The 25733-nt window shown below is 42.3% G+C and overlaps 1 protein-coding gene across 1 annotated transcript in view; it reads left to right on the top strand.

The window, feature by feature from the left end:
* Positions 1-25733, top strand: part of XYLT1 (xylosyltransferase 1) — a 67106-nt gene that overhangs the window by 11741 nt on the left and 29632 nt on the right. The window contains exons 3-4 of the mRNA XM_015826353.1: positions 21604-21776; positions 22710-22912. Of these exons, the coding sequence (XP_015681839.1) occupies positions 21604-21776; positions 22710-22912 (376 nt within the window). The remainder of the gene's footprint in view (positions 1-21603; positions 21777-22709; positions 22913-25733) is intronic.

The raw sequence follows: 25733 nt of genomic DNA, 5'->3' as shown, positions 1-25733 counted from the left end.
AAACTTCCAGTGTTGGAGCATTCACCGCTTCTGGAGGCAGGTTGTTCCACTGGTTAATTGTTCTCACTGTCAGGAAGTTTCTCCTTAGTTCTAGGTTGCTTCTCTCCTTGGTTAGTTTCCATCCGTTGCTTCTTGTCCTGCCTTCAGGCGCTTTGGAGAATAGCTTGACTCCCTCTTCTTTGGGGCAGCCCCTGAGATATTGGAACACTTCTATCATGTCCCCCCTCGTCCTTCTCTTCGTTAAACTAGACATACCCAATTCCAGCAGCTGTTCCTTATATGTTTTAGCCTCCAGTCCCCTAATCATCTTTGTTGCTCTTCTCATTTTATTTGATACCTTCGTGTGTATTTTTTTTTAATCACTTTCTGCCTTGTTCACATTACTGTTGCTTTTTCTTTCCTTCGGCGTCTTTAAACGGCTGGGGCAATTTCCATTTAGTCCCGTCTCTAGGGGATAATGGATAGTGCCGAGAAAAGCAACTGGGGTGTAATATTTAGTATTTATTCCTGGTCTCATGCTGGTAGCAAATTAGTTTGCCAGACTTCATCGTATGTCCTCAGCAGGCACATATGTAATTAAAAGGAATGCGCGTGGAGTTCATAGTAGCACAAAGCTTTCCCAGCTGTAAAAAGTCCATATGCTCCGTTGGGAACGCAGACCAGGGCAATGTAATTACGGCAAGGCTAAATACGTGTAGGGGTTTTGTGTGTGTGTGTATGTGTGTGTTTTAAAAATGATTTTCTAATCTGAAGCAAAGTCAACTCTTCTCGTACTGAGTTTTTTGGGGGGAAATGAAAGTATCAGATTCTGGGGTTTGAGTTCTTCTTTCTTCTCCCGTTCGTTAAGTGATGAGAAATTTTGGGATGAATGTTTGATGAGATTGAACTTTAGAGCTGCAAGAGACCATTGGCAAACAGGAAGACAGATTCTGGCGTAGTTTTGGAGATGTGTAAATTTTGGTTCCTGTTATCATGCTGGTCAAGAATCACCCTGATGACATTTCATAATTATTTTAAAAATTAAAAGCATACGGGACGAGAGGGGGGCAATTTTGAATTTCAGAATTGGTCCAGTTGGCTGCCAAGGTAGAAGGGAGACACGGTTGAAAATTATCCTGCCTGTTCTGTTCTGTTCTGTTCTGTTCTGTTCTGTTCTGTTCTGTTCTGTTCTGTTCTGTTCTGTTCTATTCTATTCTGTTCTATTCTATTCCTATTCTATTCCTATTCTATTCTATTCGATTCGATTCTATTCTCCATTGCATCTATTCTATTCTATTCTATTCTATTCTATTCTATTCTATTCTATTCTATTCTATTCTATTCTATTCTATTCTATTCTCCATTGCATCTATTCTATTCTATTCTATTCTATTCTATTCTATTCTATTCTATTCTATTCTATTCTATTCTATTCTATTCTATTCTATTCTATTCTATTCCAACTCTATTCCTATTCTATTCTATTCCATTCTATTCCTATTCTATTCTATTCTATTCTATTCTATTCCAACTCCTATTCTATTCTATTCTATTCTGTTCTATTCTATTCTATTCTATTCTATTCTATTATATTCTATTTGTAATTCAGGATTGAAATAGAAATAGCAATAGTACTTAGACGTATATACCACTTCAGTATTTTACAGCCCTTTCTAAGCGGTCTATAATGTTAGGATATATGAGGGGTCCTTGATGTTTAGACCCTGATGGTGTTACCTGATTGGGTAATGAAATGACTGCAAGAAAACAACCAAGCTCAGAGAGCACCAAGGACCCCTCATTTCTCATACCTCTTTTTCCAAATCTTAAAATACACAATCAAAATGATACCGAAATGATAAGCGTTGCTAGCTGGAGAATTTTGGGAGTTGAAGTCCACACATCGTAAAGTTGCCAAGGTTGAGAAACACTGAAAAGATCTGGAGGGCCAAAATTGTCCATCTTTACATAACGGACTGTGGGAATAACCTTGGGAGAAGGAGGAAGAGCTGCAGCTAAGAAAACAATCAGATGAGCTATTTCAGAAAGAATGAGGACAGGAAAGAGGATCTCAGAAGGAGCCCTCCCTAATTCCCTAGAAAGTAAAAGCGAGGAAGTGCTTGCAAAACCCTGTAACTGTAACCTTGCAATAAATGGAGTGTTGGGTGTTGATAGCTTTGGTTTCCTGTCGGGACTTGCTCAAAGGACTGACACTTTAGAGAAGACAGATGGCTGCATAGACCTTAAAAAGCAGCCCTTGGTCCTGATGGATCTACAGGCCTTTTGTAAATCAATGTGAGAACTTCCTTGAAAGACTTCCTTAAAAGGATTGCCATCTGGTTAAAGAAATCCCAAGTCTGTGAAAGTGTATTAATGGAATCTGAATACATTTGCATATGAATATCAGCAGCTTTTGACACGAGCGAGAAGAAGATCACGGTGTGGTCTTTCGGGCGCTTGCCTGCCTTATGGCGTAGCAAGCTGTAGCATCCTGATACACAGGTAGGAGCAAGCCTCCTTCAATCAAGAGGTTGTCCCCATCTGTTGGGAATACATCCTGAGAATTTCCAAGCCAGATGGGCTCGTGAAATTCCACAGTTCTGAACCATTATAAGAAATCGAAATTACAGCTAAAGCTTCTCATCACGGCCTGAAGCTCCATTATTATTGATGAGTAGGTCCATCAAGATGGGTCCTGGTTGAAGAGTAGAACAAGAGAGCTTTGATAGTTAAATCTTCTCATCATGGCTTGAAGCTCGATTATTATTGATGGGTAGTCCATCAAGACGGGTCCTGGTTGAGTAGAACAAGAAAGCTTTGATAGTTAAATCTTCTCATCACGGCTTGAAGCTCCGTTATTCTTGATGGGTAAGTCCATCAAGACAGGTCCTGGTTGAAGAGTAGAACAAGAGAGCTTTGAGAGTTAAATCTTCTCATCATGGCTTGAAGCTCCGTTATTCTTGATGGGTAAGTCCATCAAGACAGGTCCTGGTTGAAGAGTAGAACAAGAGAGCTTTGAGAGTTAAATCTTCTCATCACGGCTTGAAGCTCCGTTATTCTTGATGGGTAAGTCCATCAAGACAGGTCCTGGTTGAAGAGTAGAACAAGAGAGCTTTGATAGTTAAATTTTCTCATCATGACTTGAAGCTCCGTTATTATGGGAGATGGGTAGATCCATCAAGATGGTCCTGGTTGAAGAGTAGAACAAGAGAGCTTTGAGAGTTAAATCTTCTCATCATGGTTTGAAGCTCCGTTATTATTGATGGGTAGGTCCATCAAGATGGGTCTTGGTTGAAGAGTAGAACAAGAGAGCTTTGGCTAGACCTGCTTCCTTCACACAGGGTGGAAAGTCTTCCTTAAGGAAGCCATTTCAAAGAGGAAAGCTTGATTCAAAATTTTGCAAGACCTAGTTTCTGATTTGAAGTCCTTAAAATCCAACTTCAGCCTTCCACCCTACCTGCTGTCAGTTTTCAGTAAATAAAAGAACAATTGCATGTGGATGTGGGTCAATTAACCTATAAAAACAAGAGATTATTATTATTATTTTTTAAAAATGGTAATATTGTTCACAGGTCCACCGTCTTGGTGTTTTCAGCTTAGAAAGTCGTAGTAGGAGATAATGATAAGAAGACTCCCTCTGACCCCATCTATAGCTTTGCCTGCGGCTTAGCCAGGGTTTAAGGTTCATCCCTAGCTTAAAGAGACAAATAATGACTTCACGCTAAATACAGGTAGTCCTTCACTTACGAACAGCCACTTAGCGATCATCCGAAGATGCAACTTCCATGTGAAAAGAGAGTTTCAACCCAGTTCTGTTAGTTGCACCCGTTATGGGATCACCTGACCAGGATTTGGGCACTCGGCAATATGGCTGCATTTATATGGTCACATGACTACAATTTGGCCCAAATCCTGGAGGTTACATCCAGTTTTTGGCAAAACTCCACTGTAGGGTTCGCTTAACACGTGACTATAATAGGCCAGCTTCCTTATACTTGTCTGTTGAGAACTACCTATAGTTCCTTGTGTCATTTTAAGGAAAAGCATCTCCCTCCAGATTGTCAGAAAAAGTGGGCAGCTTTGGTGGAAGCTAGGGCCAATCCATAATGCCACCTGTGGAATATTGCATTCAGTTTTGGTCACTATGATATCAAAAAAAGATGTTGAGATTCTGGAAAGAGAGCAGAGAAGAGCAGCAAAGATGATTAGTGGGCTGGAGGCAAAATATACGAAGAACGGTTGCAGGAATTGGGCATGTCTAGTCTAATGAAAAGAAGGACCAGGAGAGACATGATAGCAGTGTTCCAATATCTCAGGGGCTGCCACAAAGAAGAGGGAGTCAAGCTATTCTCCAAAGCGCCTGAAGGCAGGACAAGAAGCAACGGGTGGAAACTAATCAAGGAGAGAAGCAACCTAGAACTAAGGAGAAATTTCCTAACAGTTAGAACAATTAATCAGTGGACCAACCTGCCTCCAGAAGTTGTGGGTGCTCCACCAGTGGAGGTTTTTAAGAAGAGACTGGACAGCCATTTGTCTGGAATGGTATAGGGTCTCCTGCTTGAGCAGGGGCTGGACTAGAAGACCTCCAAGGTCCCTTCCAACTCTGTTGTTTTATTATTCTATTCTATTATTCTATTAAGCCTTTTGGTTGCGACCACCATCCCAGCAACAGGCCATCACTATCCAGCCAGACTAAACCAATTTATTCTTCTCCATTGGACAGCTGTTAGAACTACAGTGCTGTGTTTCGTGCAAGGAAAAAAAATCAATGTATTTCCGTCCAGTTCTTAGACTCAGCATGGAATATTGTTGCCTTCCTAAGTTTTGTTTTTACTCCAGTCTCTTGTTGCGCTCTTGGTTCTTTTCGCTGTGTTATTTATAAACACGGACAAAGGCAAGGGGTCCATTGATGTGTGCGCCTTTTGTAATCAAGGTTTTCGAGTATCCGAATTTTGTACAACGCAGAAATAAGTGCAATTCCTTGGAGGGCTCATTTTGCGAGAGGTGAAGTGTAGTGTAAACAGACAGTTGTGTAGTTGAATCCCATTGTAATCTCCTGAAAATATTGTCCATGTAGCTCAACCAGTGCTTTTTTTGTCATAGAACGGACCAGAACAGCGTTCCGGCACCTTTTTTTGACGGATTTTCCAAGTTTTAAAAGTAACTTTTGAAAATTTGATGTTTGATTCATGTGGACTTGAATCGCCCTGTTGAGTGTAGCAGGTTGGCGGCAAAATCATTAAAACGGTGCATGCGGGCTGCTTTGGGGGGGGGGAGAGAGACAGCATGCAAGTCTAACGTGGCAGGGGGGAAAAAAAGAATCATGTGTTATTGTAACTCAGGACACATACTCACACCCTCTGAGTAATCTTCTCAAGCCTGCCAAAAAATAGCCAGCATTAATTGCTTACGCTTGAATGTATTTGCTGCTGGAAATGCCACACCGTAAATTATATTTCATTTCTCCTTCTGACAGGTAATATACCCAAAGTAAATGGATCCTGTTTCTACTCTTCCTACCTCCCACCCACCCACCCACCCATTCTGACGTTAGATGCATTGCTAGTCTTTTGAGAGAGGAGGGCAACTTGCATAAGCTCAGGATGATTGTATTTCTGGGGTTTCCATTTCAAAATCTAATCAACATTCAAATAGCTGATGCATTATTAAGAACAAAACAAAAGGAAGAACCTTAACTGTAATGCAAAAAAAAAAAAAAAAAACCAATTCCAGGCCAAAAAAAAAAAAAAAAGTGCAGTGGAATAATACAGCCTGGCTGGCTGAGGAATTCTGGCAATTGAAGTCCACAAGTCTTCAAAGTTGCCAAATTTGGAGAGCCCTGTTTTTCTGTGCTTCAACTTCTGTGAAATCGAAAGGAGAAATGCGTAAGGATAGAACAGGAGTGTGGTGGTTCGTGAGGTTACGACATTTGGGTTGATGATTCGCAGGCTCGCGTTTGAGACCCAGGGACGGGGTGAGCTCCCGTCCCATGCTCCAGCTCCTGCCGACTCAGCAGTTTGAAAGAGGGCAACCGCGAGTAGATAAATAGGTACCCCTTCAGTGGGCAACTTAATGAGGACATTAAGGAGCTTCCAGCTGGATGCTTGTCGGGTAACGGTAGTGGCATTGTTTAAACTTTTTAACCCACAAGTGCTTCAGCGCTCTCAACATAACTGTAGCAGTACTTTGTTGTTGTTGTTAATTGCGAAGTCGTGTCCGACCCATGGCGACCCCATGGACAACGTTCCTCCAGGCCTTCCTGTCCTCTACCATCTTCTGGAGTTCATTGAAGCTCACGCCTACTGCTTCAGGGACTCCATCCAGCCACCTCGTTCTCTGTCGTCCCCTTCTTCTCTTGCCCTCCATCTTTCCCAGCATCAGGCTCTTCTCCAGGGAGTCCTTCCTTCTCATTAGGTGGCCAAAGTACTTGAGTTTCAACTTCAGGATCTGGCCTTCTAAAGAGCAGTCAGGGTTGATCTCCTCTAGGACTGACCGGTTCGATCGCCTTGCAATCCAGGGGACTGGCAGGAGTCTTCTCCAGCACCAGAGTTCAAAGGCCTCCATTCTTTGGCGCACAGCCTTTCTTATGGTCCAGCTTTCACAGCCATACATTGCAACTGGGGAAACCATGGCCTTGACTATACGCACTTTTGTTGGCAGGGTGATGTCTCTGCTTTTTAGTATGCTGTCTAGATTTGCCTCCCCAGGAGCAAGTGTCTTTTAATTTCTTGGCTGCAGTACTAGTATTATGAAATATCTTCCATGGGGCTCTTTCTTAGTGGGAAAGGGGAGGCAGCCAGAGGGACATTAGCCTGGGGGGACGAACTGGAATGGTTGACAACCCCTTCAGTAGCTTCTCTTCCCCAACAGAGTAAACTCCAAACAAAGAGCAACTTGAGAAGAGGGATGGAAATCAGGGGAAAATCTTTGAAAAATTTCAAAGAAGGCCATACTAATTTGGAACACTATTGATGATACAGCAGCCACCCCAGCCCACCCCAGCCCTAAAGAGAAAAAGCTGGCATGACCTGGAAGGGGTTCTTCGTCGTATAACCAGCTTTCCCTCTTTCAACTTCTCTTTTTGGGTTGGCAAGGATGGGTTTTATTAAACGTTTTGAAAAAAATGATTTTAAAAACCGATCAAAACTGATGCAAAGTAAGACGGGGGAAAAGAGGAAGAAAAGATTAAACTGCAAAAAAGACAAGATCAAAAAGAGACAGATAAAGAAGTTTCCAGTTTCCTTGCCGACAAACACAAGCATGATTTCAAAATTATCTCCTAATCTATGCTTGCAAAAAAGTTCTCTTTCCCCCCGCTATCTAGTGTTTTATCCCTATCAAAACCACAGATCTAAAGTTCTTTTTTTTCCCAGTTTCATGAGAAAGTCGGTTTTTATTCCGTCATAAATGTAGATGGTGTCTTTTCTCTAATCGAAGAAATCAGTTTAGACATCTCTGCCAAGTTTCATCACCTTTGTAGCCATTTCTCCATTGTGGTTAGGGCCACACTTTTCCATTTTTGAACATAGAGTAGAGTAGAGAAGAGTAGAGTAATGGAATGGAATGGAATAGAATAGAATAGAATAGAATAGAATAGAATAGAATAGAATAGAATAGAATAGAGTAGAGTAGAGTAGAGTAGAGTAGAGTAGAGTAGAGTAGAATAGAATAAGAAATAATAGAATAGAATAAGAAATAATAGAATAAGAATAGAATAGAATAGAATAGAATAGAATAGAATAGAATAGAATAGAATAGAATAGAATAGAATAAGAAATAATAGAATAGAATGGAATGGAATAAGAAATAATAGAATAGAATAGAATAAGAAAGAATAGAATAGAATAGAATAGAATAGAATAGAATAGAATAGAATAGAATAGAATAGAATAGAATAGAATAGAATAGAATAGAATAGAATAGAGCTGGAAGGGACTTTGGAGGTCTTCTAGTCCAGCCCCCTGCTCAAGCAGGTGAACCTCCTCCAACTTCTCACCATCTTTCTAACAGGGCTTTTGATCCCAGTGGTCACCATTTCCACTCTTAGAGCCTGTAAAAGCTGCAGGCAGATGATCCTGTTAATAGGGAACTTGATGGAGCAGTAATCTAACTTGACCTACTACATCTTTGATTTTCGAGAGCCCTGTTTACACCACTGCCTGCCAGCCCTGCTAAATACTATTCCATTAATGTCTCGGTGCCTTAAAGGAACTTTCCCTAACACAGGGAGTCCTCGGCTTACAACGGAGAGCTCAACATTTCCGTTGTTAAGCGAGACAGTCGTTACGTGAATATTGCCCCATTTTACAACCTCTTTTGCCACAGCGAATGGCTGAAGTTGTTAGTAACAAGGTTGTTAAGCGAATCGGGCTTTTCCATTGACTTTTGCTTGTCAGAAAGTTGCAAAAAAAAATGATTACCTGACACCAGGGCGCTGCAACCGTCATAAGTACGAGTCAGTTTCCAAGCATCTGAATTTTGATCACGTGACCCTGGGGAGGCTGCAACGGTCATAAGTGTGAATGGTCACTAAATGAACTGTTGTAAGTGAAGGACCACCAGTATAGGGATCTTCCAAATATGTGGATTTGATTTGGACAAAACTTTGGACAAAAGTCCTGCAGGATTTCTGAGAACTGAAGTCCATCTAGCTGAAGGACATCAGGTTAGAGAAGGATACAACGAAGAGGAAAAAACCTGATTATTGATTGCCCAGGCTATTACTTCTCTTGAAACAAAGCCAAAACAAGAGATGGAATCGCTATTGATTATTCTCTGACTCTTTAAGTTGTAGCGTTTGCCTTAATAAATCCTTTTTTCTTCCCCCCCCCCTCCTATTGTCGACCACGGTTTGTTACACTGCATCAATATTGTTGCTTTCTCTCTGTTAATTTATTTTGGTCTGGGTGTTTTATAAGCTATGATTAGCGCTTTGCGGTTACTCTCCATTGGAAGGAGAAAAACCTGAAATAGCGTTAGAGGAGATGAAAAGAAGAAGGAGGAAACAAGAGTAGAAATAGGCCATCTAAGCTTCCATTCTTCAGAGGTTGTCACGATGTCATCTTTCTGTACAGGAGGAACAAAGCATGATTGTGATGTTGGAGAAGGATCATCCAACTGGGACTCTGACCCAGAGTAGAGATTTCAGCTTTCTGTGTAGAAGCTCTCATTTTCATTGTTTAGATGGTCATATCCTGTGGAATACATCTCTGCTCCAGAAAATGGAAAACTGCTGTTCCTCAGAGGAGAAATATTGGGATACAATAGATGGTATGGAAAGTCACCACTAGACTTAACCCAGTAAGCCAGAGATGAACAAAAGTTCTCAACTTGTTTGTTGTTCATTCATTCAACAAACGAACACAACTTGATTAGAACACAAGTTTTAATCAAGGAGAGAACTAAGGAGACAGTGAGGACAATTAACCAGTGGAACGACTTGCCTCCAGAAATTGTGGGTGCTCCAACACTGGAAGTTTTTAAGAAGAGACTGGACAGCCATTTGTCTGAACTGGTTGAGCAGTGGGTTGGAGTAGAAGACCTCCAAGGTCCCTTCCAACTCTGTTATTTGGTTTTTCTCCAGTCACCATTTTCTATAGTTCCCAGAGGTCACTTGGTTTGTCCTTCTAAATTTTGGGGGTACTACTGCTGCAAATGAGTTTCCATGGAGGAGAATGCTAGTAGCTGAGGGTTGAGATGAGGGGTCCTTGGTGCTCTCTGAGCTTGCTTGTTTTCTTGCAGACGTTTCATGAGCCTAACTAGGTAACATCATCAGTGCTAGAAGGGAGTTGGGGTTGTGGAGGAGGAGGAGGAGGAGGAGGAGGACGACGACGACGACGACGACGACGACGACGACGACGACAATGATTGTGGGGTCCTTGGTGCTCTCTGAGCTTGGTGGTTTTCTTGCAGACGTTTCATGAGCCTAACTAGGTAACAGCATCAGTGCTAGAAGGGAGTTGGGGTTGTGGGGAGGAGGAGGAGGAGGAGAACAATAATGATTATGGGGTCCTTGGTGCTCTCTGAGCTTGCTTGTTTTCCCGCAGACATTTCATTACCCAACTAGGTAACAGCATCAGTGCTAGAAGGAAGTTGGGGTTGTGGAGAGCCGCTGCTTACTTAACAACCGCCTTCTTCTGCAACAGAAATTCTGGTCCCAATTGCAGTCATAAGTCAAAGATTACCTCTAGACCGGAATACCTGCATGCAGCGGTATCTTTTGTTCTCCTTCAGATGCATCGGTAGTTGCGCCCGAACTAATTAACTGTTAAGTGGGAGCGACAGGTGTCCTTTTTAACGGGGAATCGCTTCTCCGTTCTGCCTTAAAGAACATCCTACGACTTCTATCAGTTGATGCCTAAGAGCCAGTGGGGACAACCACGGCAAGCTCGAGTGCTCTTAGCAAAGCACAGAAATAATTGTGATTTTTCTCCCCTCCCCTCCCCCCCCCCTTTTTTTTGTCTCTGAGGGATGATGGCATGTTGGTAATTAGAAATGTCACAATGTGAATTTGCTATTAAGATTATTGGTCTGGCAAAATGGTTTTTCGTCGTCAATGAGATGCAGGCTTTTCTTTCTTTTTTTTTTGTTTTTGTTTCTGGCTGGTACCAATCTCCTAGTTATTAGGCATTGATTTGTAAAACACGAAAACAGTTCCAGTAATTGCGAGTGACTCTAGAATTTCAAATAGGAAACCCTGCAGGACGGGAAATTGCTCGCTTGTGGCAAGGGGGTCCCGGTGATGACAGAAGACAGCTTGTGTTCATCCAGATGTGGTTAGGCAACATTTCACATCTTACTGTAACTGATACACAGGGCTGGCAGTTTGAGCAAATTGCATATTTAAGGTAAGAAGTCCCTCTTAGAGCAGGGGTCTTCAAACGTGGCCCTTTTATGACTCGTGAACTTCAACTCCCAGAATTCCTCAGCCAGGCACGCCTGGCTGAGGAATTCTGGGAGTTGAAGTCCACGAGTCATAAAAGGGCCAAGTTTGAAGACCCCTGCTCTAGAACATAGAACATAGGATCACAGAACTGGAAGGGACCTGGGAGGTCTTCTAGTCCAGCCTCCTGCTCAAGGCAGGAGCCTTATACAATCCTGTTCAAATGGTTGTCCAGTCTACTCTAGAAAACCAATAAAGGAGAATATTTGCAGGGGTTGAAATGAGGGGTCCTTGGTGCTCTCTGAGCTTGGTAGTTTTCTTGCAGATGTTTCATGAGCCTAACTAGGTAACATCATCAGTGCTAGAAGGGAGTTGGGGTTGTGGAAAGGAGGAGGAGGAGGAGGAGGAGGAGGAGGAGGAGGAGGAGGAGGAGGAGGTAAAAGAAGACTGTTGAGTCCTTGGTACTCTCTGAGTTTGGTAGTTTTCTTGCAGACGTTTCATTACCAAACTTGGTAACATCATCAGTGCTAGAAGGGAGTTGGGGTTGTGGAGGAGGAGGAGGAGGAGAAGGAGAAGGAGGAGGACTGTGGGGTCCTTGGTGCTCTCTGAGCTTGCTGGTTTTCATGCAGACGTTTCATTACCCGACTAGGTAACATCATCAGTGCTAGTCACTATGTGTGCTAGGGTTAGGGTTAGGACTGATGATATTACCTAGTTTGGGTAATGAAACATCTGCAAAAAAAAACAACCAAGCTCAGAGCACCAAGGATCCCTTATTCTCAAAAATCTGCAGTAATGGAGCCCCCACAACGGGGGGGGGGGGCTAGCTGTTCCATCCATTAATTGTTCTCAGTGTCAGAACATTTATTGATGGCCAAAATATAATAAAAGTGGACATGAAAAATGCCCAGTTAGACCTGGATGTGGTATTTGATTGCATAATGATGATGCTTGTTGATCCAAAAGTGGACCCAGCCCCTGTGGGGGGAAAGGAGGAGGAGGAGGAGGAGGAGGAGGAGGAGATTTCTCCTTACTTCTAGGCTGGATCTGTTCTTAACAAGCTTCCACCCATTACTTCTTATCCTGCTCTCTGGTGCTTTGGAGAATAAGTTAGTCCACCCTTCTTTATGACAGGCATCTTCAGAAAGTAGTCAGAAGTACTGAGGGAAAACAAGCCTTTTATTTCCCGGACAGATAAATGGAATTAAAACGAAATGTTGAGAATCTGATTATCCTCCAAGCATATAGATAATAGTTTTCTCCTTTGGCTACAATTAAAGCAGGACATTTGGAAATACTTAGAGGTTTCCTAGGCCCTTGGCCAAGATCGGAATCTTGAGGATCCTGGAAATGGAAGCTTTGCCGTTGCTTTTAAAACTGGGAGAAGATGTGTGCGTCTAACACACAACTCGGGAGGACGCTCGGATTCAATGAGGGAGTGGAAAAATAATTAGGCACATAAGTGGAGTGGGAAGAGGAAGAATATATAGCAAGTGCATCCAGTAGTAAATTGCAGGAAAAGCATTATCTCCAAATCCAGCAAAGGAAAAGCATTGGTTTGCTTCAGATGACGCTGCCTGGAAGATTGACAGCTATGGTTGAATGTGAGTGGGTGGGTGGATCTCTGGTAAGCTGTTTTCTCCGTAATTCTTTGTACTGTTCAAATCAATTATGCTAATAGAAGAAATGAGGGTCATTAAAGATAACAACAACTGTCCATCCCCAAAAAGTAAAACAAAAAACAACAACAACAAAAAACCAGCCTGGATCCACAGCTTTGTTGATGAAACTCTAATGATTTGTGATGTTTCCCTCTTTGTTTTTAATTTCACTTATTGGCACGATCAAAATAAATGGTCCATGGAGCTGCAGAGAGATGGCATTCTTCTCTGTCCACCGAGCCGTTTATTACGATAACTGATGTCCAAGGTGTAGCGGTGGAGTTTGCAAATAAAGCAGAAATGGAGGCTGAGATACTTGTAAAATCTGGCTCAGCTCTGTGGTAAATTTATTTTATTTATGTTTTATGTTTCAAGACTTCCTGTCTCTCCCAAGGATAAGAATAAGCGACCAACAGAAAGAATAAGGAACGGTGGACTTAATATTGGGAGGGTCAAGCTCTAAAAACCCCCAAGAAAGACACATTGTGATGCTTCCAAGTAGATTTCTTCATTGTTTCTCATCTATAGACAGAAACTTGTCAAATTAAAGCCTGCTAAGATCCCCATAAAACATAGATTCTGGGAATTATTAGGGAGGAGCCATCTTCACCCTCTTTTTCCCACACAAACTATCTGACCTGCATTGCCTTTTGCTACTCTGGAATGCAAGCCCTCCCTCCTGGGAATCCAGACCGCATTCCATCACACAGGCCGTATCTGTGCTTTCGACATGTATCATTTGCATGTAACGTATGAGGATGTAATTTTCCAAACCTGAGCCTGCGTAAAGGGGAGGAAAAGAAATAACCAAGACGTGGCAGTAGGCATTGCAAGCAAATTAAAAGCAATGCCAGCCTACCACAATTTTATCATGATTGGTCCCAAAGAGATTTTTTAACACTTTAGACATTCCGGTCCGATATATGATTGATTAAAATTGAAAGAAAGTGCCATGTACATTCCATGATTTGAAATAATAATAATAATAAAGGTGGAAGGGACCTTGGAGGTCATCTAGTCCAACCCCCTGCTCAGGCAGGAAACCCTATACCATTTCAGACAAATGGCTGTCCAGTCTCTTCTTAAAAACTTCCAGTGTATTCACCGCTTCTGGAGGCAGGTTGTTCCACTAGTTAATTGTTCTCACTGTCAGGAAGTTTCTCCTTAGTTCTAGGTTGCTTCTCTCTTTGGTTAGTTTCCACCCGTTGCTTCTTGTCCTGCCTTCAGGCGCTTTGGAGAATAGCTTGACTCCCTCTTCTTTGGGGCAGCCCCTGAGATATTGGAAGACAGCTATCATGTCCCCCCTCATCCTTCTCTTCATTAGACTAGACATACCCAATTCCAGCAACCGTTCCTTATATGTTTTAGCCTCCAGTCCCCGGATCATCTTTGTTGCTCTTCTCTGCACTCTTTCTAGAGTCTCAACATCTTTCATTTGAAGTAGGATCCAAGCCATCCCCATGGAAGCTTACTTCTCCTTGAGTAATATGGAATCTAGAGGAGCATATAATGTTCAGTGTCTTCTGCAGAGTCTCTCTCCAACTCCTCAAAGAGGATGTAATGATATGTGGGAATGACCTTGAGGGACAAGGGGAAGAGACGGTTGCCTAGGAAACAACCCAGATAAGAAAAGGTGGAGCCCCCACTGGCTTAACAGCCAGAGAAAGAAACTAAGGAAGGAGCTGCCCTGATTGATCAGGCAGTTAAAAGTGGCATCAGGACCTTTGTACCTTCAGACTTTCAAGGATGATGTCAACTCTCCCAGGTAAAACCAGACAGGAAAGATGACTAGAATCTCTGCATAGCCAGAAACCATTTCCAGTCTTCCTTGAATTCTGTGGACCTTTATCTAATTCCTAGCCCGGTGTTAACCATTAGTGGAGAAAGATTCTTGAATAAATCAGTTTAATGGGACCTTCAAGTATGGTCCTGATCTTTTCTGCCCGACATTAGATGAGCTAGCTACTTTATTGTAATGTTGCACTTCTCCTCCACCCCTTTTAACCACCCAATCAGTTAGGGTGAGCCCATCCTAAATTTCTTCGTCTGACCCTTCAAGCCAGAGGTCCCCAACCCCTGCTCCGTGGACCGGCACCAGTCCGTGGCATGCCAGCAACCGGTCCGCGCAAACAAGCAAAGCCCCATCCGCAGGATGCAGGAAGAATGCAAAACCACGCCCCCTCTGGTCCACGGAAAAACCTTCCTCCGTGGAACAGTCCCTGGTGCCCGAAAGATTGGGGGGGCTGCTGCTTTAAGCCATTGGGGGCTCCTCTCTCTCTCTCTTTTATCTGAATATTTCCTAAGCAGCATCTCTGGTTCCTCAAGGTCATTTCCACCCTTCTTCTTCTTCTTCTTGTGCCCTATCCGTTATCGGACGCTGGCGATCACGTTGGCGATCCTCTTTTTATCAGCCGCCGCACGAAAAAGTGCTGCTGAGTTTTGTCCAAACCAGTCCCTTAGATTTTGAAGCCACGATGTTCTTCTTCTGCCTGGATCTCGTTTGCCTTCCATCTTTCCCTGGAGGGTAAAATGGAGCATGCCGTATTTTTCTGGGTGTCGCATCACGTGTCCGAAATATTCTAATTTTCGTTTTTTAATTGTTTTGATGATTTCCCTTGGCTTTCCCAGGCGGCTTATCCCCTCCTCATTTCTGATCTTGTCAGCCCAGCTTCTACGTAACAGCCGCCTGTACATCCACATTTCAAATGCTTCTAGTCTCTTCAGGTGGCCTTCTGTCCGAGACCAGCTCTCTACTCCATAGAGCAGGATAGAAAAAAATATAGCATCTGACAAGCTTGATTTCCACCCAGAGACACAAAAGATGAACTCTGTGCTCATTCCCAGTGTCCTTTTGCCCTGCTTTAACTATGTGGCTGATTAGGAGGCTCCGAGCATCTTCCACGTCCTTGCAGGATGAAGAGGTCTCAAGGGCATTCAATAAACTGGCTCAGTTGGGCCTGGATGAAAAAAAGAATTGACTTAAAATATTCTTTTCGGAAGATGAGAAAAAGAAAAAGTCGGTGATTTCCTCCTGGATGGCGCATGACGTTCTGGCGGTTAATTAACTTGCTTGCGCTACAGTTTACATGTGAATGTCCTGCCTTTGTTACCTAAAGTCAGTTCCCGTGTGATCTTCAGCTTCCTGGAGACCCCAGGGATGATTTTGGTTCCTTCCTTTGTAATTGTTTAACACCCTGAGGATCAGTAGAAGAACAGAAACCTCTTTCAACCAGGCAAGAAAAATTACAAGAAATTGCAGTGCGGAGTTTGGGAAGGGGTTAATCATGGCACACCTGTAGATTTGCAGGCTGGGGCAAGTTTTATTTTATTTTTTTAATGACATTCGGGCTGCTTTCTCAGGCTTCTACATGCTAATAAATGAAACCTTAATAAAAGCCATTGTCTTCCTGCTGATTTTCGCCAACATTGTGCAATGATATTGTTAGCTGGCCATCCTTTCACCCGTTTGGAGGGGAAAACAAAATACGGAGGTCACATCGATAGCCCTTGTTCCATATAAGTGCATTGATTTGTTTCAGTCAATTGCATCAAGCTTAAATTAACCCAACAAGCATTTTGAGGAGATCTGTCCTTCCTCTTGACTGCGAATGTGTTTTATTTTGTAAGAGAGGAGCCCATCCTGGTCACGACAGCTGCCCTCAGCTGGAATGGAATGGAATGGAATGGAATGGAATGGAATGGAATAGAATAGAATAGAATTGGGAATGGGGAATAGAATAGAATAGAATAGAATAGAATAGAATAGAATAGAATAGAATAGAATAGAATAGGAATAGAATAGAATAGAATAGAATAGAATAGAATTAATAATAATAGAATAGAATAGAATAATAGAGTAGAAGAACAGAATAGAATAGAATAGAATAGAATAGAATAGAATAGAATAGAATAGAATAGAATAGAATAATAGAGTAGAAGAACAGAATAGAATAGAATAATAGAATAGAATAGAATAGAATAGAATAGAATAGAATAATAGAGTAGAAGAATAGAATAGAATAGAATAGAATAGAATAGAATAGAATAGAATAGAATAGAATAGAATAGAATAGAATAGAATATGGAATGGAATGGAATGGAATGGAATGGAATAGAATAGAATAGAAGAATAGAATAGAATAGAATAGAATAGAATAGAATAGAATAGAATAGAATAATAATAATAGAATAGAATAGAATAGAATAATAGAGTAGAAGAACAGAATAGAATAGAAAGAATAGAATAGAATAGAATAGAAGAACAGAATAGAGTAGTAGAATAATAATAATAATAATAATAATAATAATAATAATAATAATAATAATAATAATAATAATAATAATAATAGAATAGAATAGAATAGAATAGAATAGAATAGAATAATAGAGTAGAAGAACAGAATAGAATAGAATAGAATAGAATAGAATAGAATAGAATAACAGAGTTGTCAGGGACCTTGGAGGTCATCTAGTCCAACCCCCTGCTCAGCCCTATACCACTGGTTGTCCAATCTCTTCTTAAAAGCTTCCAGTGTTGGAGCATTCACAACTTCTGGATGCAAGTTTTTCCGCTGATTAATTGTTCTAACTGTCAGAAAAATCGTTTGATGTTGGAGGTGGGAATAAAAACTGAAGTGATCTGGGCGTTGGTGAAGATCAGGAAGAGGGAAAGAGGAAATGTTGAGTAGGGATGTAGGTGAGAAGTCCTCCGTGCTACTGAATGTATAGACTAATTGTGGCACCTTGGATCCACTGAGATGTTTTAAGGCTGATTCAATCTCTTCCCACTCTCTATCAAAGCCCTTTGGCTGACTTATTTCAGTGACAATTCAGTCTATGGAGATTCTCAGCCATCCAGGTCACTGTTGTCCCAAAGGTGCTTTTTTCAAAAGCCAACCTAGACTTTGTTTTTTCCTTGAAGGCGTTTCGCTTCTCATCCAAGAAGCTTCTTCAGCTCTGTTCAGTTCAGTTCTTCATGAACTGAAGAAGCTTCTTGGATGAGAAGCGAAACGTCTTCAAGGAAAAAAACAAAGTCCAGGTGGGCTTTTGAAAAAAGCATCTTTGGGATGACAATTCAGCCGTGTTCTGAAGTCCCTGTTCTTCGTTTTAGATTCTCTGATGAATTGAGAGGTTTACCTCTTAAATCATCTCCTTTTGGGGGGAACCTTTTAAGCACTGGACAGCTGAGTTCATCTTAATAATAATAATATTATTTAATAATAATAATAATAATAAAGTTGGAAGGGACCTTGGAGGTCATCTAGTCCAACCCCCCGCTCAGGCAGGAAACCCTATACCATTTCGGACAAATGGCTGTCCAGTCTCTTCTTAAAAACTTCCAGTGTTGGAGCATTCACCGCTTCTGGAGGCAGGTTGTTCCACTGGTTAATTGTTCTAACTGTCAGGAAGTTTCTCCTTAGTTCTAGGTTGCTTCTCTCCTTGATTAGTTTCCATCCGTTGCTTCTTGTCCTACCTTCAGGCGCTTTGGAAAATAGCTTGACTCCCTCTTCTTTGGGGCAGCCCCTCAGATACTGGAAGACTGCTATCCTGTCCCCCCTCGTCCTTCTCTTCATTAAACTAGACAGATCCAATTCCAGCAACCGTTCCTTATATGTTTTAGCCTCCAGTCCCCTACAGACTGGAGCAGAACCTCTGTAGAGTGATCTTTTCATAATTAAACGTGGGCTTTAATTGGGAGGCCCTGTTGAGATAGGCTTCCATCCCAAACAAATGTTTAATTCCAAAGCCGTTCCCCAACCCAGGACCTTAATAGGCATTTATAGACTATATCATGTGACTATTCTCCTCTGTAAGAAAGATTTCCCAGACTAATCTGAAAAATTCACTGCCCTCAAAATTAGTCACTTGGAAAAGGAGCCATTGAGCAGTGCCAAAGAGCTCAGTCATATAATGCTGGTATTGCTGGCAGACATAATACAACATCCTATTCCCTTTCCTCGGTCCAATGTTTTTGAATAGTGTTTATTTTGGTCATTGAACCTCTTGGTGAAATCTTGCACCCAGCACAAACCTGAATGTATATAATTTAATAGGTGTGTGTGATTTTTATATGCACCAATTAGCATCCAGTAGAGCATTGCAGCAAAAGTCCTTGGATTTCAGAATTGTTTTTGTTTTTTTTTAAATGTTGATTTTCGACTTGGTTGGTATTTTCGAAGATGAAATACACGGTATCTGCTAGAGCTCAAACTCTCAAATTTCACAGCATCTTATGGGATATGGATGTTGCACGGAGGCTGCTATTTAAGATAAACAAAACCTATATCTCATATATTGTAATTCCCCTTTCGCCTCTTATGAGTGCCTCAGAGTTATTTAATCGGACAGAACGATAGGCAGCTATTGTTTTTTTCCCTTCCTGTTTTAATGTGAAAATATTACGTCCTGTCATTTTTCTAGTGTTTCCCTCGGAATGGATTGCTAAGAATAATAAACTAATATTGAAACTGTAAGCGGTGATGGATTGCTTCAAGTCTGCACGGTGCTTAGTTTCAGGAAAAATGAGTCATTAGCAAAAGAGGAATTGCCCCATCGTTTTCACGCTTTCTGTTGTGTTCACGGTTACTTCAGTACCTTCTCAACCTTTTACATGTCTCTGCTTATAGAGGTAGTTCTCAACTTACAACAATTCGTTTAGGGACCATTCAAAGTTACCCTGAAAAAAGTATGACCATTTTTCACACTTATGACCGTTGCAGCGTCCCCATGGTCACGTGATCAAAATTCAGACGCTGGGCAACTGACTAGTACTTATGACGGTTGCAGTGTCCCGGGGTCACGTGATCCTTTTTGGCGAATCTCTGACAAGCAAAGTCAATGGGGAAGCCACTTCACAACCTTGTTACTAACTTAATAACTGCTGTGATTCACTTAACAAATGTGACAAGAAAGGTCATAAAATGGGACAAAAGTCATTTAACAAATGTCTCCCTTGGCGACAGAAATTTTGGGGTCAATTGTGGTCGTAAGTTCAAGGACTACCTGTAATAAAATAATAGAACTTTTCATTTGTTCTAAAACTTTGGTCGGTAGCCCAAATGTTGGAATTTGGTTTCCGGATCATGTTTGAAAAAAAAATAAATGTAAAGTTAACCCAGAGGAATATAAGATAGAAATATGCATAGCTGAAAATGGAGCACCTATCTATATTGCTTCGGTGTCAGAAAAAACACAAAATGACAATTATTTTGCCCATCATTTGAAATCACAGCTCCCCTGGGATTGAGAACAGAACATGTTATACAAGAGCAGAGGAAAAAAAATAGCCTTCATTTTTATTCCCTCTGTATGAGTAAACCTCTAGGGAGTTTGGTATAAAAGCATTAGGGGGAAAAATGTAAGCCAAAAGAATAATTTATGAGAGAGAAGTAGCAATTTCTTTGATTCTGTTCCTCCTATTTTTAACTTCTTCCCATCATGAGCACACTGTTCATTGGCTCATGAGTCAACATTCGACATGAAGCTTTACATCCTGTTAAGTCAGAGGGTAGATAGATTTGAAACTTGATTTATTTGCAGTAAATCAGCAAAGAATTGCTTAATACTAGGAATAAAAAAAAATGTCCATTGAGGTCATTGTACTGTTGGATTTGTTTATTTTTTTAAAAAAAAAATAAAATAAAACAGCACTGGGATAATCGGGGATATGAAATTTTTATGGAAGCACTTGAATGTCTATCCATCATAGAACTTAATATTCATTACAGTAATATATACAGTATTTCTCTTTCAGAAGTTAAAATTCTCTGGCATTTTCCTTACTGTGCACATTGACTCCCCTTCACCATATGTCATTGCTGAAACTCCAGTTACTCGAAGGAAAGGAATTTTCCATGTGCAATCTTAAATTATAAAGATGCAGAGGCATAAATGATTTGTTAGAGAAGGTTGAGGTCAGTGCTTGCTTTTTTTAAAAAAAAAATTAACTCCATGATCTCAACAGGAGTAAGTTGCAAGAATATATATTTAGCGGACAGACATTAACATAAAATATTTTATAATTTAACATTTCGGAAAGCCAGCATTTGAAAGCCAAGCCTTGTTTGCTTTCTATTTGCTATTTCTAGAACTCTCCTTTGCCTCTGCAGAATTCCACAGAACTTTACTTTTCCATGTTGACTGTGCTCCATTCTTTCACTTCTAAACAATTTAGTGGGTTTTTTTTTAAAGCATCCAAGGTCAAGAAACCTCTGCAGATAAATCGTTGTACAGTCATTCTAAACTAAATATTATTTTTTTTCTGAGAAGGTCAACTTAGCTTGGTCTTCCCCATTCCGGTGTCCTAGAGTTACCTTTCAGGATTCTTGGTCAGAATGAGCTTTGGGAATTGAGACCCCCATAGAAGAGAATATTTGTAGCTCAGGGTCCAACTGTGGGGTCCTTGGTGCTCTCTGAGCTGGGTGGTTTTCTTGCAGATGTTTCATTACCAACTGGGTGGCATCATTAGCAAGCCCCATTTCCTACTAACACTGATGGTGTTACCTACTTGGGTAATGAAGCGTTTGTAAGAAAACATCCAAGCTCAGAGAGCCCCATGACCCCACAATCCTCCTACTCTTCTCTACAAACTTCACCCCCTTCTAGCACTGATGGTGTTACCTAAGTGGGTAATAAAAGGTCTGCAAGAAAACAGCCAAGCTTAGAGTGCACCAAGGACCCCATAGTCATTGTCCTCCTCCTTCGTCCTCTCTCTTCCCTCCTCCTCCTCCTCCTCCTCCTCCTCCTTCCCACTCTGTATATCCCATTCCTTCTAGCACTGATGGTGTTACCTAGTTTGGTAATAACCTGTCTGCAAGGAACCCACCAAGCTCACCACATCCATATAACTGGAAGATAATTAATTTGGGGTTGGTTCCCTAGCATCTTCCACCAGCTGAGATCTCACCCTCTTAGCCATGCTGGTTAAAAAGATCTAGGAGTTGGGAGTCTTCAAAAGCTCTGGAAGGGCTTTAGGTGGACCTCACTTCTTCTACCAACTTCCATCTCTTATCCAACTGCTGAAACATATCCTAAGCTCTTAAGATAGGCTGAGTGCCCTGACGATGTTTTCTTTCCAAACAGGAAAAGCCAATAACAATCTCCAGTGGGACGAGGACTTCATAGAATACATGCCAGCTGACCCGGTCAAGATTGCCTTTGTCCTGGTCATCCATGGCAGAGCTTCTCGCCAGCTGATGCGCATGTTTAAGGCTATATATCATCAGGATCACTTTTATTACATCCACGTTGACAAGGTAATCGATCACCAATTCTATAGCCCGCCCCCCCCCCAGCGCGTTATCTGCTTGTCCCGTGCTTCTTCTTGTTTTGCAGTCTTAAATACAGGTAGTCCTCGACTTACAACTTAATGACCGTTTGAAGTTACAACGGCCCTGACAAAAGTGACCGTTGCAGCATCTCCGTGGTCATGTGATCAAGGTTCAGCCGCTTGGCAACTGGCATGTACTTATGACGGTTGCAGTGTCCCCGGGGTCACGTGATCCCCTTTTGACGAGCCAAGTCAATGAGGAAGCCGGATTCACTTAACAAGCAATGTTACCAACCTTTAACAATCGCAGTGATTCATTTGACCACTGTGGCGGGAAAGGGGGTAAAATGGGGCAGAGCTCACTTAACAAACGTCTCACTTAACAACGGAAATGTTGGGCTCGATTGTGGTCGTAAGTCGAGGACAACCTGTATATGTTGTCATAGCTGCAGCACCCTGTTTCTTGTTTATTCCCACATGCACACGTGGCCTGGCTCAACCGTGTTTAGCATTCCTCTCGTGATTCTCTCCCAAGATAGCTGGGAAAAGAGAGGATTAAGCTCTCGATTCTCTTCCACGGCTCAGCTTTTCCGTTCTGGCTGCCTCACTGTCCCATCTCCACTTTGGAAAGCTGGGGACCACCATTATCTAGTACAGGGGTCCCCAACCCCTGGTCTGTGGACCAGTACTGGGCCACAGCATGCCAGCAACCGGGCCGCACAAACAAGCAAAGCCCCATCCATGGGATGCAGGCAGCACACAAAACCACACACCCTCCGGTCCGCAGAGAAACCTCTCTCTACGGAACCGGTCCCTGGTGCCCAAAAGGTTGAGGACCTCTGATCCAGTAACAGCCCCTTAGGCTCGTCTGCACACAGACACCATCGCCTCTCACTCAATGTTTTCTGTTCCCATAAAGCGCTCCAATTATTTACACCGGCAAGTGCTCCAGTTCGCAAGCCAGTATCCGAACGTGAGAGTCACCTCCTGGCGCATGGCCACCATCTGGGGTGGCGCTAGTCTTCTCTCCACCTACCTCCAGAGCATGCAAGACCTCTTGGAGATGAAGGACTGGCCCTGGGACTTCTTCATTAACCTCAGCGCTGCGGACTACCCTATCAGGTACAGCAGGGGTCCCCAACCCCCAGTCTGGGGACCGACACCGGTCCACGGCATACCAGAAAGTGGTTGTGCAAATAAGCGAAGCCCCATCCGTGGGATGCAGGCAGAACGCGAAACCCCGCCCCCCCTCCGGTCCACGGAAAAACCTCTCTCCACGGAACCGGTCCCTGGTGCCCAAAAGGTTGAGGGCCACTGAGGTTCAGGACCGATTGTCCGCTGACCACCTTCAAAGAATACAAGTAGTCCTTGATTTACAACCATCATTGAGTCCAAACTTTCTGTGGCTAAGCGGGGCGGGCTGTTAAGTGAGTTTTTGCTCCATTTGAATATCTTCCATTTGGGCTTAATAGAATCTGATTGCCAGCTTGCTGATGGTCTATCTTCAAGGAAAGATCATACCCCGTAATATGCAAGTCATGGGTGTTGCTTAGGACCATCATAAGATGCGTCGACGTATTAGTTATGCTCCAGAGAACAGGCTGCTTTCTGTCTGGCACAGTAATTCTGCTGGCAAGGAAGACCGCTCGTCTTGTTTGTTCTAGAGGAATTTAAACAGGACCTCACAGTGTCCTTAAGATGTGGGTCAACAAAGTTGCTTTCTTCCTTTCTGCTCCTCCTGGCCTTCTAAATGAGGAAGAGGGGAGAAAAGAAGAACAGAAGGAGGTGTTCAGCTGATGGCTCTGAGAAATCCTTCTTAGAAGCTGAAAAAATGGGGACATCCTCAAGTCCGTGGGATCAAGGCTGGCTGAACTCCAGTATGTCTATCTGAAAAAGATGCAGGAAGTCTTGGAATGAGGCTACCCATTGGGGTAGAGAAACTGGGACATCGGACAGTTCTCTGATTTACAAAGTAGGCAATCTCTGGTCCTTCTGGTGCTACTGAATTATATTCCCCATACCTGTAAAAAGATGCCAGATGTGAAAGATCACATGTGAAGGTCCTGCTGCTACCCATCCCTACACAACTAACTCCAAGCAGTTTAACAGCTGCTTGGAGTTAGATAAGAGTCCATGGAATTCAAGAGAGATTGGATATAGCTCACCACATAGGGATTCCAGGCTGGTCTCTCTTTTGACTCCACCCTCAGGTTCTGCCACTCCTTCTCCTACAAAAGCATGGCTAATGAGAAGGAATGCTCAGGAATATAATTCAGGAATATCTAGAGGTCCACAGGTTGTCTAACTGTGGTTTAAAATCTGAGAGTCATGGCTCTCACCAGTAGCCCTTCTAATTTCACTGGACCCAGATACCTTCCTTGCCATTCCCATAGGGAGAAGGTCTTCTCCTTGAACCCCTAAAGAGAGTTGGTGCTGGATTATAGTGCTGGATTATACCCACCCATCATCTTGAACTCAACTGGGAATATTGATTGTTCCAGTTTGGATACTCTTGGTATTTTAGGGACTATGCATTGAAGGACACATCAACTTTTGCTATAGATTGGGCAATCTTTGGAGGTGCAGATGGCTTTCATTCAAGAGTTTGAGAAAAGTTCCGGTAAATGGGGGAATGGCACGAAAGAGGCAGAGCTATGGGAAATACATGACTGGAATCCAGATCAAAGGATCAAAGGATTTGAGAAAGTTTGGGACGTTGGCATTATTTAATGATATAAAATCTCTTTAGAAGTTAAACTGGGGTTTTCATATGTTCATCCGCCTCAAAATGTTGGCTTGCTGTACCACTGACTTGCCCCAATGGGAATTGGGGGATATTCCAAAAGTTGCAAAAAAAAAAGGGGGGGGGGGACTTCAAGGGCCACAAGCAACCTGGAGTTTAGGATGCTCATCCTTTGATAACCCCCAGCAATGGTTCCCTAGCAACCTCTCTGGTCTCCTAGCAACAGGTTTGCCGAGACATACGGCCTCTTATCCTGGATCTTCTACGGTTCTGTCAGCAGTGATTGAATGGATTGTGCAGATGACTCAGCTGGCGTCATCAAATGTTGATGTCGGGCCTTGTTTTTCTTTTTAATTCTAAACCATTGTATCTTGTCGGCATGCAAGAAAAACAAAAGGCAAATAAAGCAAAGCAATCCAACCCAAAATACAAGGGGAAATCAAGAACATCATAAAGCCCATTTGTTTATTTATTTCACTGATCTGTCGCCAATAACATATAGCTCCTGGTAACGTGTCTCCATTAAGCACCCATCGAAAACAGCACACTGTTAAAACCACACTGTCCAAAGCAAGAGTCAAGGAAGACTTAAACCAAAGTTGGTAGGGCTAACCCAGCAGTAGGCAACCTCGGCTCTTTTTTATTATTATTATTATTATTATTATTATTATTATTATTATTATTATTATTATTATTATTATTATTATTATTATTATTATTATTATTTATTAAATTTATATCCCGCCCTTCTCCTTGCGGACTCAGGGCGGCTGACAATCTATTAAAAATACACAAATGGCAATTACAAGATTAAAATTAATTAAAAGGAAATATTTAAATATAGTCTAATTAAAATATAATTAAAACCCCTCTAAAAATTGCCCTAGGCCAGTCCTGCAAGCTGGAATAACCAAGTCTTAAGGGCGCGGCGGAAGGAAGGGAGATCAGGGATCACCCTGATCTCTGGGGGCAGTTCATTCCAGAGGGTGGGAGCTCCCACGGAGAAGGCCCTCCCCCTTGGGGTCGCCAGCCGGCACTGTCTGGCCGACGGCACCCTGAGGAGACCCACTCTGTGGGAGCGTACAGGTCGATGGGAGGTAATCTGCGGCAGGAGGCGGTCTCGAAGGTATCCGGGTCCGATGCCATGGAGCGCTTTGAAGATGATAGTCAACACCTTTTATGACTCATGGACTTCAACTC

This window comes from Protobothrops mucrosquamatus, unplaced genomic scaffold (assembly GCF_001527695.2).
Source record: "Protobothrops mucrosquamatus isolate PMUCROS unplaced genomic scaffold, P.Mucros_1.0 scaffold_209, whole genome shotgun sequence".
In the NCBI taxonomy this organism is placed as follows: domain Eukaryota; kingdom Metazoa; phylum Chordata; class Lepidosauria; order Squamata; family Viperidae; genus Protobothrops; species Protobothrops mucrosquamatus.
The sequence above is the reverse complement of the archived record's forward strand: the minus strand, read 5'-3'. Positions and strand labels throughout refer to the sequence as shown.